Source organism: Limanda limanda, chromosome 9, assembly GCF_963576545.1.
Source record: "Limanda limanda chromosome 9, fLimLim1.1, whole genome shotgun sequence".
In the NCBI taxonomy this organism is placed as follows: domain Eukaryota; kingdom Metazoa; phylum Chordata; class Actinopteri; order Pleuronectiformes; family Pleuronectidae; genus Limanda; species Limanda limanda.
In genome coordinates this window covers 8845110-8863394 of record NC_083644.1, presented here as the reverse complement: position 1 = coordinate 8863394, position 18285 = coordinate 8845110, and the positions used below count along the sequence as shown (strand labels likewise).

Sequence of the window (18285 nt, the reverse complement as noted above, 5' to 3'; positions counted from 1 at the left end):
GAGAATCCTTAAAAATCTGGCCTTAATGTTCACTATAATATTGTCAAGTGAACTCATAAATTGATGAGATTTTGGTGGTAGAGGGTCAAAGGTCACAGTGGACTCACAACAGGTTTTTGGCTTCTTGAACATAATATCTCAAATGTGCATTCAGGCAATTACTTTAAAGTGTTGACTAGTTGTCTACACTCCAAACACTACACTGTCGGACTCCAAAGATGAACTGATTATATTTCAGTGGTCAAAGGTCACAGGGATCTCATATGAGTCTGGAAAAAAAGTATTTAGACTGAAACTGTGGAGGCAGAGGCATGCAACAGCACGGCGTTAATTCTAGCTTTGGTTTCTTTGCTTCTTGTTCTACACATCCATGCAAAGCTTCAATTGAAATGTCCACATGTCAGCTGAAAAGCCAAATAGCTGAAGTAGCAGTAAAAGAATCAACAGGAGATAGCATTCTTGCTCTACAGACTCGGCTGCACACGGGGGCTGCCGACGATCATCATGATCAGCTGCTGAAATGAAAAATGATCCTAACTCTGGCGGCGCGCTCAGATTCCCATTAACTGATGCTCGCTCTTTAATCCTAAATGATAATGAAAACAAAGTGTCTCACAGTGGAAGCAGAGACCACCTGGAGCTGCAACACGTCCCTGGAAGTTACTGTGACAGCAGCATGACTCAACTCAGGGATGTTGATAAAAAAAGAAACACCTCATACTAATAGGGCTCTGTTTACGTGGTCGCTTTTGATTTGCAATCTGTTGTTTTGTATCTTAAAAAAAACAATAAGTTGAAGCTTTCCCAATAAAAAACAAATCAACTTAAATTTCAGTCAACTTGTTGTTTTGTTGAATGTCAGAATGTGTTATTTTCCGCCCCCTCACTTAATTTAACTTATTCCTGGGCTCATCCAAAGAGAGGATTTTGTTTATCAACATCCCCTCTCTCTTTCCTCCTCTCTCTCTTTCCTCCCCTCTCTCTTTCCTCCCCTCTCCTTCACTCCTTCGCTGCTCTTCCTTCTCTCTCCTCTGCTCTGTTCTGGTCTGCAAGAACTCAGTGACCCTCAAGCTCAACTGTTCCTCTGTCTGCTTTGCAGACTGGCTCTCATTGACTGCACTCTTATTATCTCCGTCTCTTTCCCTCTCTGACTCCACATCTCTCCGTTCCTCCCATTTTCTTACTCTGTCCCTCAACTTTTCCCCCTTCCTCCCTCATCCCGTTTCTCTGCCTTCCATCTAGTCACTGCCTCTTCCTCACCCTCTCTTCTTCTCTTCTCCTCTATCATATCACCTCTCATGTGTTTTATTCACACACAATACTTCAAACGCGCTGTGGAGAAATCTCTATCTCTTATGTTTGCAGCCTCATGCTGGCATTTGTTCAAGAGGTGGTGTCTGCCAATGAGAGAGAAGAGAGAAACTAAAGGAAAGAGGGAGAAATGAGGGTAGTAGAAAAAGGGGCCGAGGAACAGATGGTCCGGGTGAACACAACATGCCGCTGCAGACAAAAGGCTCGTCGGCTCCAGTCACTTTTTCCTGGATCTGTCGGACAAAATATAGAGTGTACAAAACATTAGGAACACCTGCTCATGCAGCATGTAAATCCAGGTGAAGGTTGCGCTCTCACAGGGATTTCACCTGCGGATCTGTCTCAGCTGAACAGTGTAAACGACAGATAAGAAAAAGTGAAACTTAGACTTCGTTGCAAAAAGCTTTTCCTGCTGCTGGTCTGTCGTTTTTAAAATAAGTTTCTTACAGGCTCAATAAAGCTTCAAATATCTTTTACGGTGTCCCTGGCTCAGCATCTTGTGTGCACATATACTCTAATCATAGTTTTGGCTTGCGCATTTTCCATGTTGCTTAAAATGTCAGAGGCTCGTGACTTTCTACTGCAACCCGTCACTAGAGGTTGATATATAATATATACAAATATAATGATTAACCACCAGAGCACAAGAAAAGATTCACATTTTTGAAAAGTTGGTTTACTTTGTTGTATGAGAACCAAAAAGCAAGAAATCTGAACATTTAAAAGCTGTAAACGTGTGGTTGACATTTTCTCTCAATCAACTCAAGATGGATGAAGGTGGAGTTGGAAAGTCAGTTTTTAAAGCAGCGATCTGTCACCTCACTTCATAATCTGACCTTTAATCATTTGAATCTTTAACGTCACAAATACAAAAAGGGGTAAATCACAGTTTCAACGCCGGATTTAGTCTTGAATTATGATCTTATCAACATAAAAGTAACAATAAACTTAAGCCTCATTATCCCTTTCTACAATAAGCAGCTGTCATATGAATATATGAGTATGAGAGCCGTTGCCATTCATTTTTCTGCCATTTTGTTTAGGTTTGGTTCACTGTTAAAGAGTTTGAGTGAAACCACCTGCTTTGCTCATCATGAAACTTATTTATGTCGACAGCTATGAGTTTAGCAACCGAAGAGCATTATGTCTGCACAGGATCACAAAACACATCTGGACTTACCATCTGATATTTCTGTGTTTGGGAAAAGTGGTCTGGAAGACATTAGATGTAATCCCTCAGCCCGGCCTCTGACACCTCTCGACTTACTGACTGTGCCCCTTCACCCATGGCCCCGAGTGACCCCCCTTATCCGCTAACCTCCCCCTCTCTCCCCTCTCACAGCACGTCGGCTGCGATCGCATCCTCGGGTCTGACGTTCGCGAGGACCGCTGCCGGATCTGCGGAGGTGACGGGAGCAGCTGCACGACTGTGGAGGGCCTCTTCAACGACTCGCTGCCCGAAGGAGGTAGAGACATAAAGCACACTGGAACCTTTTCTCCCTGTAATCACATAAATTTAACTTTTGGGAGCGGTTTCCACAGACATCTCGCTCATGAAGATTATTTCCTTCATAAGCAGTTGGGAAACATGGTTCACTTTTTGACTTCAGCTTTGGAATGGTTTCCCCTTTTTCTGAGAATCACATTACGTTAACATGAGGCATTTACCTTGAGACGTTATGCAACATAGTTCTCCTTTGCCAAACATGTGCATATCCAACCTTTGGACTCTGATACTTTGGATTGTGAATGCATCTTGGAAAGCTGCCTTACCCAGTGAGTTGGGATACCCCAAATATTCATATGTTTGTCTGTTCACATGTGAAGCAGCGTGGCGTCCCATTTATTTATTTGATTGAGCACATAGCTGCACAAGCAATTACATCCGCATTGCTCAGCAGGTGTTTTACTCTAATGAATACTTAGAGATACACAATGTGCATATACAGCAATTGAGAGTTAATGCAGCCCAGATTTAATTTGTATTACAGATAAAGTCAATAAATTCCTGGCTAGTCCTTTAACGTCTTGTTGGCAGGCCTTGGAAAAGCATCAGTCAGTTTTTTTTGTAGATTTGTCATGGAGATCTACTTATACTTATGCATCCTCTGCATATAAATTCAATGTTTTGACTTCTACTTATGGGACTTAGAGAGAGCATGTAAATAGAGAAAAGAATAGGGCTCAGAATCAATCCTACACTGAAAATGTTGTCTGTCAAAGTGGTCATGTTACAGACAAGCCACTGATTCTACAGAGATAATTATAAGTCAAAGATTATATCATGAATATAATTAGAACTGGATTATAAATAGATTGAATAAAATGATGTGATTCACAGTGTTACATGCAGTTGGAAGTTAGAGCAGGATTTAGACGGAGCAGAGTTCAGAATGGCCGAACTTGTTTGACACACATTTGGAAATTTAGACAAAGCTCCACATCTGTAGATTAAGATTAAACTAATAGTTTTTATATAAAACAACCAATATACTGAGTAAGGTCAGATTAAAATCATATACAGATGTACATCATTAATTTCCAAGCCAACCCAAGACCTCTAAGAATACAAGAAAACAAAACCCGAGCACATTAACAAGCACACATGAATATGTACAAATGCATACCATAGTATGTAAGTTTATATATATATATATGTATAAATATATATATATATATATGCATATATATATATCTCCAGCAGCCACCCAGAGACACGTGGAAGACAGATTTAGGTGAGGTCCAACCAGTGTGGTTTGAGGTCCGGCAGCCGCCTTATCTATTCTGGGTTACATTTCTCACCACAACACCAAACTCCAGAGTCTCTCACCCAACTGTCAACACCACTCACCCCCTTCCAGGATTCCTCATGGGGGACACACCCTGAGCAAGCAGCTTTACTCTGGACCACAGTGACCAGGCCAGTTTGTCAACCCCAGCTGAAGTCTCAACCACCCTCAAAATATCTGACATTGTCACTGGGTTGAAAACAGTCAGTGAGTAAGGCTGAAGTCGTAGGTTGTTTGGTTTGGGGGGGGGGGGGGGGTCCGTGGTCAGGGCTGTTATAGTACAGAAGACTTTCTACTTATTTTAGTCATAAGTTTGGGGGGATTGCGAGAATCTAGTTAAAAAGGAATTGTCAAAAGACATGAAAAATGGGTCGATATTTATGGACTTTAATTTCCTAGTAGGAGTCAAACTTCTCAATCTAAAATTTTAAAAAACAGTTGACTGATTGATGCAGCTCAAATGTATCATATCCCAAATACTCTCTTACCAGCACTCCGATAACTTGGTCACAAGCTACAGTACAGCCTGATCTCCTCTCTGTCCAAATTCAAACTCCAGGCCTCAGGGACTGAAGGCTAGTTCTGACCTCATGCCGATTCATAACTGGCAGAATCACTCATGTCTACAGCAAACGTTTTTATTTCTCTGAACTCCTAAAGCACCTCTGGTCTCTGCTCCAGTGATTTAAATATGGTCTGTCTCCTGGCAGAGAGGGCTGCAGAGTGAACGTGAGTAAAAGCTCATGCAGGGAGGCACAATATCCTGATATACATAATATCGTCATCCGAGTTTCCGAATCGCAGAAAAGTGAACGTTGAAGTTTCTTAAAGATGCTGTTTTCTTACTGTGATCTCAGCTTAGATGTAAAAATGTCCCTTTAACTCTCTTTCCATCTGTCCAGCCTGTGGCCGTAGTAGGCGGTGAGGGGTTACTGCAGTGTCATGGGCCAGGGCTTCACAGCTCCTCTGATTGTTAACAGAAGAACCTCACACCCTCGCTCTCTCTGTGTCGGGTCTGCGAAGCTAAAAAAAAACCTCAAACTCGGCCCCTCTGATCTCCCGTGCCTCCATCTTGAAGTCAGAGTCAGTGTGACCTCTCCAAGCTCCACAAAGAGGTCATAAGCCAAACCTCTCCTTTCCTCTTGTGGTCAAAGCACTGGAAGGAATTATATTAGTCTTCCTTTTCTTCGTCCAGTGAAGCTGAAGTTATTTACAGGGCAGAGCTTAGAAAAGCAGAGCGAGTCAGGGTGGAGGTGAGATGAGCATAAAAAGAAAAAGTTACTTAAACAGATGGAGAGGAGAAGAAGAAGAGAAGAGGGGACGAGCCGGCTCTTGGCGTAGTTCTCACTCTCTAACAAAGAGCCGAGCGGCTGCGGCCGGCTGCCCAGGAATGCAACTGGAACCTCAAGCCTCTGCTCAGTCCATCGTTGTCCCACAGAGCTAAACACTTATAAGTCGCTCCCCTGATCCCCAGCGAATAAACCTCAATCGCTTTGTTTTCATTTTTTTGAGTTTGTGTTGATCTGTGTCTGTGTGTGTGTGTGCGTGTGTGTGTGTGTGTGTGTGTGTGTGTGTGTGTGTGTGTGTCTCAGGTTACGAAGAAGTGGTCCGAATCCCCAAAGGATCAGTGTTCCTCCACATACAAGAGCTCAACATCTCCCTCAACTACCTTGGTAAGATGATATTCACAATAGCTTTGAGTGTAATAGCCTTTCAAGGGAACTATGGAAAGAAATATGAAAACTATGACAGGAACCTCAAAACTGCTGCTGTAATGACCAATCTTGTAGAATTGTGCACGTGCACATAGGTAGTTGGAGTTTCTTGAAGATATTTCACCTCTGATCCAAAAGGCTTCTTCAGTTCAGAATCGAATGTCGTCTTTGCAGCTGTGGTCTGGTGTAAAGAGGATTTCCTACAGTCACCAGCTTGTTATAGTTAGCAGCTAATGAATCCTGGGATATGTTGGCCTGAGAAAGATCTGGATAAGAGGTGAAATGGAAACACAGTCGACGACACAAGTACAACTCCTGAAGATACCATGACCCGAATGATGAGAATCTTCTTTTTCATCATTTATAGCAATAGTGCTATTCTGCCTGTTCGAGTTCACATTCACTCCATGTTCTTCTTGTCCCTGAAGACAGTTCCCGACAGCTTTAGCTGTTTGTTCGAGGTCGTTGACCTGCTGCAGAACTTAACGTTGGAAGTATCAAACATTTTTGCACGCTTTTGTATTTAAACAACAGGTTTTTGGGGGCTGTAAGTGCAGGAAGAGCACAAGCTCCTATAATAACATTTCAATCAGGAGGGACTTAAAAAGGCACAAAGGAGAAAGGAGCTTAGACCCCAGCAGGAAGTAGCTCCCCATGGGAAGCTGCCTTTGGAGCTGGTGTTTCCAATATGTAGGAAACTTCCCAGTGAGCCAGCATTCATCATATCAGAACCTATAAAGTAGAACCATTGCAGCTATTTTTATTGTTAATATCGAACATCTGCCTGATAAAATGTCTGTACAGCAGATCATAGTCTCGCCGCTGGTGCGTTCATGTCATGTCAATCAGACCTTAATCGACCTCTCTCCCAGCAGACACTTTGGCTTGTCATAACTGGAAACTGGCATTTCATTTAGATCAGTTACTTTCAGCATCCTGGTGCTCTGCACGCTGGCTCACGCTCATGGTTTACTGGGATGCCTGAACTAAATGTGTTTCACCTGTGCTTTTCTGGCAAGTTTAAACGTCTACAGTGAAGAAGAAATGTGTAATGAGCTTCAAAGTTGGAAAAATCGTTGACCTCATCTTCTCTCTATTTTGATTATGAATCCGAGATATCATGAAACGCTGCTGTGTTACCTTGTGGCTGCTATTTCCCACAGTTACATCTAAATAAATGCAGTCGATTTAGTTCATTTAACTGGAGCCTTATGCAGTTTTTTTTCTCAGGATACTGGAGTGTGCCGGATATTTGTTTGTGGCAGCTGGGCTAGATAATTCTCAGAGGGTTGTGTTGACTCGTGTTTCGAAAGGTCGAGATTCTAAACAGTTTGGGCCTGTGATCAGAGCAAATGAGACAAAAACTCAAATGTATCTTGTATATTTTCCACTTACTGTCTTTATTTAATGTCACTTTCCTCTGTACCATAGTGCTGAAGAGTAAAGGTGACCAGTATTTCATCAATGGGAAGCTGACCATCGACACACCGCGCAGGTTCGAAGTTGCCGGAACCACCTTTCACTACCGGCGGCCCACTGACGGACCAGAAACTCTTGAAGCTCTGGGGCCAACAAACATGACCCTTATCGTCATGGTAATAAGAAATCCCCATATAGTAAAAAAGAAGGTTTAATCAAGTTTTGTCTTGTTGTCGTGTTAATTAGTTTGTCGTGTGCGGTGGTATATGTGTGCAGGTGCTGGTGAGGGAGGAGAACACAGGGATCCACTATCGTTTCAACCCTCCGCTCAACAGGGACCCGCTGAGCGGTTTCGCCTGGCACCACAACTCCTGGTCCCGCTGCTCCTCTGTCTGCGCCGGAGGTAGAAACACAACAACACACATACAAGTTGTGGTCATTTACTAGGTCATTGCAGAGACTTTGATTAGGTCCCTGGAGTCTTACCCCCACTATAAACCAGAACCAGAAGTGAGCCGTGGAGGTGTTGGTGGACACATATTTTCCAGAGTTAGTGGTTTTCTCCATTTCCAGGCTTCATTAACGTGGCTCTTGTGTGGTCTCCCCTGTCAGGTTCTCAGATCCAGCAGGTGGTGTGCAGGAAGCATTCGGATCATTCGGTCGTCTACAACCACTTCTGTGACAAGAAGAACAAACCCAAAGAGAAGAAGAGATCCTGCAACACTGAGCCGTGCTCCCCAAGGCCAGTTCTCTCTCTCACACGTTCTATTTCCTAATGGTTTTGTACCTTACTTTTTGATTATATGGTTTTTATCTCACTTATAGCTTTAATTTGAACCTTTTCTTTACTTTCAGATGTTTTTATTGTATTTTCCTATTTGATTAGGAGACATTAGTCTTATGCAAACTGTATAATTCACATTTATGCACATTCACCTCTGTTTATTAAGTCTTTTTTTGTGCACATATGCAATCGTGTGTTTATTGCAGTTATAAATGCCCTTGTGTAAGCAGAACAGTTTCAACCTGAGTTTCCTGTTTGTACAGTGTAATCATCTTCTGTATAATATACTTTGTATTTTACACTATAGAATGCAATGGGTTCCATCTAATGCATTGCACACAAACTAAGAGTCCCGCTCCTCTCTGCTTCCAGCTGGTGGACAGGAGACTGGTCGGATTGCAGCCGCAGCTGTAACGGAGGCCTGCGGAGTCGGGAGGTTTTATGTAAAAGGAGAATCTCTGGAACAGAGGAGAAAGTCCTGGATGACTCAGCCTGCACCCCCACTCGCCCCTCGCTCACTGAGCCCTGCAGCAACCACAGCTGCCCCCCCGAATGGCTGGCCCTGGACTGGTCAGAGGTAGGCAGACGTCGAATGGTCTCCCATCACGCATGTGTTCTGCATGCGTCTCCTGCAATGTTTTCTGTCAACTCTGGGGAGGAAAAACTTGAACCAACACTGGAGTTTTGAAAAATGCCTTTCAAATGGAGGAGTCGTTTCTCTTCCAGATGAACCTTACAAACCCAAACATCTGCCAGGAGAGAGAGAGAGGGAGAAACTTAAACCATGAAATAAAAAACAGAGGCACGGAGCAGACAAATACATCACGACGAACATGTTGATTCAGTCATGAATACAGACTGTTACACTTGTCAAGTGGGAATCCCCCGGGCTGGTTTTTATTCTCACCATTAAGCTTGTGTCGAGAGGGTCTGCATGATGTTGAGTTTATCATCAGAGAGCGCTCTGTGGGCTCCAACTGCATATGCATCCTCCAAGCAGACTAAGAGAGAAGTGTAACAAGAACAACTACAAGTCAGTGGTGTCAGTAACTGTTAGTTGTGCACGTTCACACACAGGTTTAATTGAATCATTAGTTTGAGCAGCCTGTGGGAGTTTTTTCCTCCGCCAGTGTCGCTGAACTTTGCTAAAACTACAACTCACAAGTCTCTCAGTTGATACCTTATTATGTTCCTGGCGCTAAATCTTGTTTTCAGGACGAATAGAAACCAAATGAAATGTTGTCCGCAGCGCTCCAGCGTTCCACTTCTCTCCGTAGGAATGGCACACGCACGCAGGCGAGGAATTACGTGCAGCTTATTTACAGGAACTGAGCGGGCTCTCGACTTTGTTTCTTATACAGCTGCTGACCTCTGCTGAATGGATTAAGAAGATTTCTTCTTGCATGCTTGTGACCGCAGTGACCCTCTGCTGCACCCTCCCATCGCCTCCATCTCCCTGCCCTCCCTCCCACCTGATGTTTTCCCTTCTTTTTTTTCTTTCTCCCTCCTTTTTTTTCATCTCCCTCTCCGTCTGCAGTGCACGCCCAGTTGTGGTCCTGGCTTCAGGCACCGTGTGGTCTTGTGTAAGAGCGGGGAGAGCGGGGACACGCTGCCAGAGTCTAAGTGTCCCAAGCACGGCCGGCCCACCTCCAGGGTGCGCTGTAACCTGCAGCGCTGCCCTCCCCCTCAATGGGTGACGGGTCCCTGGGGAGAGGTGAGACTTTTGGTTTATTATTGGTCTCATTCATGGGTCTAGTGCGGCACTTTTGCACAAATCAGTTTCTGTTCTGTTGTTGTATACAGAGTTCTGTGTTGTTGTGTTTCAGTGCTCCGCTAAGTGTGGCCTGGGTCAGGAGATGCGTTCAGTTCAGTGTCTGGCTCACACCAGCCAGCTGTCCATGGACTGTCTGGAGCACCAGCGACCAGCAGCCATGCAGCAGTGCAAGAGCAAATGTGACCTCAGTCTGCCCGTCAGTACGGACAACCCGGAAGGTCAGAGGTCAAACACCACTCACTCACGTGTCATGTTTAGTCGAAAGAATAAGATAAGTAGGAAGAGATCCAACTAAGATGATGAATTTGAACAACATGTTCTTGCTCAAATTAAGATTTTATTTAAATTTTTTGTTGATTTTAAAATGAACTGGATTGTATTAAATTTATACTTCCAGATATCTAACTTCAGAGTCACAAGGTAGTAAAGATAAAGGTCTGCTCGGAGTAATTCTGTAGCCAGCTTTTTTATCGTTTACAGCTGTAATAATCAAATAATTTCAATTGAATGTCTTTGGACAATTTTCACTAAACTCCAGTGGAACTCCAACCCAGTTACACTGTTTACTTGTATAATGAAAGGCAAATCTCTTTAACTCTATACATACATATATCTACATATGATGCACCTTTCATACACACAAAGTGCTTCACATCATTGTATTTATCATATCAGATAAAATGCAATAAAAGAGGATGTGACTAAATACCATACACACAAACATATATATAAATATATACACACACGTATACACAAAACCATATGAAGTGAAAGTAGAAAAAGAAGGATACAGACAGGATAGAAGGATATAAAGACATTTTTAGATTTTGCTTTGCACATTTTTATTCAAATGTGAATTATCTGATGTTCTCAAGCGTCAAGAAGTTAATTAATAAATGTTTTAATCCACAGGCCGTATGTCAGAGGATCTCAGGGAGTCTTTGAACAATCAAGGTTGATAAAAGCGACTAATTTCTTGATATTTTTTTTTGAAATCCTGCTGATTCTATAAGATCTGCTGTATAAAAAAAATATATTACTCTGGTGCTGTCAATTAAACGTTTCATCTGTGTTTGTGTGTGTGTGTGTGTGTGCATGCGTGTGTGTTTGTGTGTCTTTCTTCCCTACAGAGTGTAAAGATGTGAACACTGTGGCCTACTGCCCCCTGGTGCTCAGGTTCAAGTTCTGCAGCCGGCCATATTTCAGACAAATGTGCTGCAAGACGTGCCAGGGACACTGACACCATGAAGCCACGCAGCATCCGTCTCCGGGTCGTGTACACACTCACACACAGTACGCCTGAGAACCCCCCACTGAGCCGTGTAGCAGCAGCTACCTCTGTCGGAGGAGTGAGAGACAGACCTACCCGCCGCGGTGCTGCCAGACTGACCTGGTCCTGTGTCTGGTCAGATGGGACCTTTTCCAGACAGAATCCAGACCAGACGCCTCTCTGGGCCGAGCCGGGCCACAAAACAGCCTGAGCGGAGTTTAAACATTCCACTGGAGGCAGGGCTGCTGAGAGCTGGAGAGGCAGAGAGAGGGACAGACCTCCCTCCGTCGTCTTTTAGGATGAACCCTCTCTCTCTCTGTCTCTCTAAACCTGCTCTCTCTTGTAATATTTTGGTGCTACTCATATTTCTCTTTGGCCACAGGACTGGTTGCAGGTTGTTTCTGACTCAGTGGCCTCATTTTCTTAAACCTGTATGTTTACAGGTGATATCGGAATAGTTATGAATTATAAAAAAACAAAAAATCCACTTTGTAAAGAAAATGATTTTCCAAATATATTTGCCCATGAAAAGGAACATGCTATATGATGAAATGTACGATTTCTCCATGTTATCTGATAGTTGTTACTTGAGCTCGTTGTTTTGTGTTATTGCTTTGTTGTGTATCATCGTATCCACCGCGTCCTCACTGTCAGTCAGCTGAAGTATGAGTTTGATTTGCACAGTGTCAGCAGCGAGAGGACGTGTGAATTTATGTCTGTTCTCGACTTGACGTCTACATGGAAGCTACAACCGCCTCACTGCGGTGAACCTGCCGTACTCTTGCCGGTTTTTGGGTTTAATTTGTTCACATGTCTACACTACCTTCAGTAATGTGAGCAGAGCCAGTGCTCACATCACCTGGACTTTTTTTTTTTACATTATGGGATGTTATATTGTGTTGTGGCTGCAGACGGTGGCTTTAAAAAGGAACTTTAACAGCTTAGTGTCATTATCTGAATTTTTTTGTTTTATTGGAAGAGAGTGTATAGTTGCCACCTGTAACCCCTCACTCGCCAGCTCTTGTAACTCTTACCATGAGTGGAAACTCAGAGCACAGTGAGACACGGCGAGCCAGCCTCTGCCAGCAGGAACAAGCCCAGTGTGGAGGAGTGACAACCTCTCACCGCACTGATTTCAAACAGCCTTTAATCCACAAAGCGCTAATCTGAAGATGGATTTACACTCACATAAAACATCAGATAACTTAGTGACACAGATCACGGCTGCATGAAAACATTCAGAATGCTGGGACACGCAGTTTTTAAAGGTTCAGTGTGTAGAATTTAGTGACACCTAGTGGTGAAGTTGCGTGTTGCAGAATGCCCCTCCCCTTCCAAACATGAGAGAACCTGTGGCAGCCTTCAGTTGTCCTAAAAAGTCAAAAGTTGTTAAGTTTGTCCAGTTTAGGCTACTGTAAGAAACATGGCGGCCTCCATAGAATGGATCAGTTCCCGATGCCAATATAAAGTGTTAAAATGTTAAAGAAAACAACAATTTGTACAATTTAGGTGAAACACACTAGGTAAACATCAAAAGGATTATTTTAAATTAAATGCCAATAGATTAATCTCACATGAATCTTACCCACTGGACCTTTAAATCAGAGCTTATCTTCCTGCATGTTAATGTTAAACCTGTAATAACTGGATTTGATTACCACATTAACCTTTCATCACCTTTTTAATTTGATAACATGTCATACAAAAAGTTCCTTATTCCCACATCCAATAGTTACAGAGCAACTTTATCTTTAATTTAAATTCCTGTTGGTGAATCTGAAGTCCAATAACCCTCAACTCCTCAGGGGAATTATCTGTTTTCAGCTGCTAAATGCTACACTGTGTTCACAATCCAGTGACTAATTATGTCCGTCAGCTTTTTGGTGCAGAGCAGGTAGTTTACAGTTGGTTTTTAGAGTTTTATTTTTCTGAAATCAGCTGTAAGGGCACAGTGAGAGTGAAGCAAAACACAGAAGTGGTGGAGTGAACAGTCAAAAAACAACCAAAACTCGGTATGAACTTTAAATTTAATTCACTAGATCCTACATTTTCAGATTTCACACACTAATAAACATCAGTTCACTAAACATGGGTGATTATTCTTTCATCAAGATCCATGATCCAGAGCAGAACCACAGTTTAAGTGGTTCTTTCCAGACCCGTAACACATCCTTCCACCAAGTCTCATGGAAATCGGCGTAAAAATCAAACTAATGCAGATTCCTCGGTGGTGGTAAATATTGCTGATCATGTTGTTTAACAGATCAACACATTTAGGATATTGGTGGATGCTGGATTTATAAAAACAACAATCTGAATATCATTTCAAAGACACTGACTAATAAGGTTTCCATGCTCTAGAGTAGGATGGATGTCACCTGACCTGTGGCACAGACTTCATTCAGGAGTAGAGACGCATTTAAAGTTGCTGTTTCAGCCGTTTCTCCATCCTGCAGAGAGTATTCTTAGAAATGTCTGACATCCAACGACATCACTGCTCCCATGTCCACTGTGCCCTGAAGTCTGAGCTGTGGCCACAGACACTCACACTGATCACTTAGTGTCACATCATTTCATTGTAAAGGGAGAAAGCTACAGCATGTCTTTGTGGGGACGAGCTGCAATCTTGTTCCTTTTTTTTCTTTTGGTGCTTTGGTTTGGTTTGGTGCTATTACTTCACTGTTGTTGTCATTGTTTCCGAGTTGTAGTTTTAACAGTTTAATTGTTTAGAAATCTGTTTGAGCCTGTTGTAATGGAACCAGAGCTGGCCCTAGGCGGGAGAGTGCAGCTGCTCAGGGGCCCTCTGGGATTGTCTGCTCATTTTTATCATAATTTCCATTCCGTGACTCCGTTAAAGGGGCAGACACGTGCTCCATCAATGCAATGTTCTTTGTGTTCATTATACAAAATGATTTCCAAGTGCTCCAACAGTCTTTTGGATATGTTCAGCTTTGGCCAGCCGAGCCAATCCAATGAAATGTTCAGTCAAGTCGTGTCATTAGAGTGTACAGCCGCCCTGCTGTTATTCAGGACTGAAAAAGGTGGAAATACTATTTATGACGTTTTCAGTTGCACATTTTACAGTTTCAGAAGATATTTCAAAGAGTAATTGCCAGAGATCCTCCTGTTTCAGTGTTTTTCCCTCTATCTACCTGGGCCTATAATAAATGTTCACACTGAGCGGTGAACCTGTTGTCAGACTAAATAAGAGGGACAGTAGACTTTTGTTTTTTCACATGCTAATTATAACATGACATGTACTGTACGTTGTTATAGAAGATGAAACCATTTGTCCCCTATGTACATCTTTTTCAAAAGGAAATATTAAAGCGATTAAACATTGTTGATTTAAAAAAACATGGGGTTTAATCATTTGAGTCTTTACATTTTTACATTTTCATATATTTAAAGTCTGTACTTGTGTTGAAATAGCTTCAGCATCCAGACGGAGGATGAGATCATCAGGGATGGTCGTCTATTTCTGGATCAGACATCTTTAAAGGAAAAGCTCAAGCAAGAGGTTCTTCTTTTTGTCTCACTGAGGCTGAGACGTCCGTCTTCAGTGTGAATCTTCATAACAGACTAAAAGTAGAAGGAAATACCTCTAATGTAAAGAAGGTGTAAGCAAATTTGACAAAGTATAGTCTTAGTCTTAGTTAAACTTCCTGTTTCATGGCGATATGGCCACAGGCATGCTGTTGAAGGAAAGCTTTTGATTAGCCGTAAGAAGAATGTTGTTGGTGTCATTATAGCTCTGGATCATCATCTAGTTCATCTCGTATTTGTCATGTACAAAAAAGGTTCCTTCTCTGTGATGCTGGGAGATGCTTCCTCTTCATGTGCTTCTCTCTGTTTTGGAGTCCCTCAGGACTCAATCCTCTCTCCCCTACTGTTCACTATATACATGCTACCACTGGGGCAAATCATGCATGGCTTTGACATTGATTTCCATTGCTATGCAGATAACACCCAGCTCTATGTCCTGTTAAAGCCTGGCACCACTGATGTTGCTCGCGCTATGTCCTGCATTGCTGACATTAAATATTGGATGTCCAAATACCATCTGATGAGGCTAAATCTGAAGTCATCATAATTAAAACATAATTAGTTTGAGCACTGCCTGAGATCCTCCTCCAGGGCCCTACTAGTGGTTTCAAAAATCTGGACTGGTCACATGTGACCGGGCCTTCACTGTCCAGGCTCCTAAACTCTGGAACTCCCTCACTTTAATCAAACGGCATATTTTTAACAGTTGGGATCAATTTCACATCATTAAAATGTTTATTGTTTCTGAATCTTGAATATTTTGTTATTGTAAGGCACTTTGTAACTTTAGTTCTGAGAGGTGCAATCCAAAAATTCAGCAGAATAATTTCATTATTATTTTTATTTAAAAAATAATTCAAGCGGGGATGCACAGTACTCAACTGAAGCATGACTTCATGAAGACTGGGTGGATACCTGAGCACCAGGAGGAAATCCACACGTTTTGTCATCTGATGCATTTTTCATGTTCCAAAAAAAATGGAAACCAGCAACATCTCTAGGAATGTTCTGGGCAATTGGCTTGTTTACCTTCCAAGCTCGTAATTTTAGTAAAATTTCAAAAATCAAAATAATGTAATATGAATTCCAAAAACTCGAGTCTTTTCTGAACAGCTTCCACTCTTTTGATCTTCTCTGCCACCTTTGAAGGGCTCTGTTCAGGCTTCCGACCATGACTTGTGTCCAGTGAGTAACTCTGGTTTGCTGATGTAGCAGTTGATTGTTTGGTCTGGGTTCCACTGCTAGAATGAAGACTGTCCTCCATTCTGTGGTTTTTTCCATTCATATTTTGCAAGCTTGGTGCAGAAACACAGGCATGTCCTTGATAAAAATAATCATCCTGGTATGCTGGCAGTTCAGACAATAAACGGATAATTAGGGTTCCTCTCAGTTTTTTGAGGATAACTCCACAATCCTTTGATGAACTGCCATCCTGGGTTTTTCCACAATCAGGAAGTGGTTGAGGATGATCTGTTCTGTGGTAAATTCCATCCGTATTTGACAAGCTCCGATCAGGGATACGGTTCAGGCCTGGGTGGAGAAAATCATGCTCATCCGATCGCTTACCAGTACTGCCTGATTTGATGGTATCCCCAGCAAAAGTATGCCCCCAGTGATTGATACTCATTTCCTGGTTTGTTGGTGGAACACGTTTTTGTAAAATCTGGTATAGACAGTATTGAGGCCGGGCAGGTGACGAGTTACTTCTCTGGGTGTCCGACTGATTCAATCGTAGAAGACCAGGGACTGATTGAAGGATTATCCCAGCAACAGGGCAGAGCCAGTGAGAGCAAACCATCTTGTCAAAAGGATTGGATTAAGTGGATTTTCTCCCCCCAGTAAATTGATAATAACTACATTCTCTGCATTGTAGTCCGAAGGAAGTTTTTTTCTCTTCCACTTCTTCTTCCTCTGCTTTGCTCAGTCTACTGGCTGCTGGTGGGATTACCACCAACTACTGTGTTGGTGCACCGTTCCTGGAGGAGCTCTCTGATTCTGAAGGAGATCAACGCATCTCAGGCTAAATTAAAGGTCAAAGAGGAGAAAAAGATCATAGGAGTCACAATCCTTTGTGCCTTTGAATGACAGAAAATGTTGACCTGTGACCATTAGATTTCTTTAAAGGCACGCTTTGTGTAGACTGGACTGATGACATCACCATGGTTTATCTCACACAAAGACGCAAATCAACCAGACTGTCGGGCTGTTTTTCGCAGACATTAGCAACATTAGCCAAGTAGCATGTGAACAAAGCAAACCGCTCATTGAAAGTTCTACATCATTTAGTGTGTGTGCGAACATTTGAATGAATAAACATCTGATATATGACACGTTACAGTTGTTGGTGTGATTATAGCCTGAACGTGGCACCATTAAAGGTGGGCCTTTGGAAAAATCACCAACTTCCTGTTTAGGCTATGGATCCAAGATGCTTCATTGTAAGTCTGGCCATGATACCCTGATGATACCTACCAATTTTTATACATGTAGGTTGAAGGTTTGTGGAAATTTTGTAGGGGGCGCTAGCGAGCCATTTGTCTCTGACCATATGCAAAACATGTATTGTTATATATTTCTTATTTCATAGCTTGTCAAGCATGTCTAGCCTCCGAAAAATGAGACTGTTACAAAGTACACATCAAAATTTGCCATCTGCAATAGCGTTCAACAGAAAGGACAACTTGTACGTAAGTTGTAAGATGTCTTCATCACTTTCTGGAGGGTCTTTGGACCACATTTCAGCTGGATCTGATTTGGAGAAGTTTGGTGCAGATTGGATAAATATAGTCAAGTTGGAAGGACTTCCTGTTTCAAGGCGAATTTTCAATCTTTGACGTCCGGCAGCCCTAATAAAATGTAGTTCATAGTTATGAAGAAGCTTCAAATGTGAGTCACATCTCAAACTTACTTATTTACTAAAAGTGCTCCTCTTCTTTAAAACTCTGATCTGCCTCCACCCTCCAAACAAACATTTCTACACCTTCCTCTAAGCGTATGAGACCGGATCCACATTAAATGAGCTGCTGTGCTGTCACCTGAAAACATTCTCACTCAGTATGACTTAGAACAGCAAAAAGCAACACAGATTAAAACCTGCACCCACACACAGTGCCATCAGCACAGTGTACACACTGTGTGAACCTGCATCAGTTATTATGGGCGTTGGAAGCAGGAGTCGCTCTGACGAAACAAACACAACGTGAGGCAACCGCAGCCTGGGTGGAGCTGGCAGCTCACAACTGAACACCATCATTTGGCAACAGATTTTTGTAATTACAGTAGTGCAGTTGTGGTTGTTATCGCTGTTGACACCTGTGTGCACAATGAAGTGGGTCGTCTGACTTTCACTTCAGGGTCTGCCAACATAGACGCTGTCAGATCATGATTTTCATCCTTTGTCTGAATGTGACAAAAATACAGAAGTAGCAGCTTAACATTGCACGGTAAGTCCATCAGTGTATGCGTGTGTGTCTCTGTGTATGTGTCTCTGTGTATGTGTGTGTGTCTGTGTGTGTGTGTGTGTGTGTGTGTGTGTGTGTGTGTGTGTGTGTGTGTGTGTGTGTGTGTGTGTGTGTGTGTGTGTGTGTGTGTATATGTGTGTGTGTGTGTGTGTGATCTGAGAGCAGTTCTTGTTTCGCTTGTTTCACACACAGCCTGTCGGAGTATGAGGAAGAGGG

At 42.6% G+C, this 18285-nt stretch overlaps 1 protein-coding gene across 1 annotated transcript in view; it reads left to right on the top strand.

Moving 5' to 3' along the window:
* adamts10 (ADAM metallopeptidase with thrombospondin type 1 motif, 10) overlaps positions 1 to 14388 on the top strand; it is a 37459-nt gene extending 23071 nt beyond the window's left edge. The window contains exons 17-26 of the mRNA XM_061078206.1: positions 2654 to 2777; positions 5693 to 5773; positions 7247 to 7410; positions 7511 to 7637; positions 7847 to 7976; positions 8391 to 8595; positions 9556 to 9732; positions 9845 to 10010; positions 10705 to 10746; positions 10923 to 14388. Coding sequence (XP_060934189.1) covers positions 2654 to 2777; positions 5693 to 5773; positions 7247 to 7410; positions 7511 to 7637; positions 7847 to 7976; positions 8391 to 8595; positions 9556 to 9732; positions 9845 to 10010; positions 10705 to 10746; positions 10923 to 11032 — 1326 coding nt within the window. The 3' untranslated portion in view covers positions 11033 to 14388. The remainder of the gene's footprint in view (positions 1 to 2653; positions 2778 to 5692; positions 5774 to 7246; positions 7411 to 7510; positions 7638 to 7846; positions 7977 to 8390; positions 8596 to 9555; positions 9733 to 9844; positions 10011 to 10704; positions 10747 to 10922) is intronic.
* Positions 14389 to 18285: the final 3897 nt, after the last annotated feature.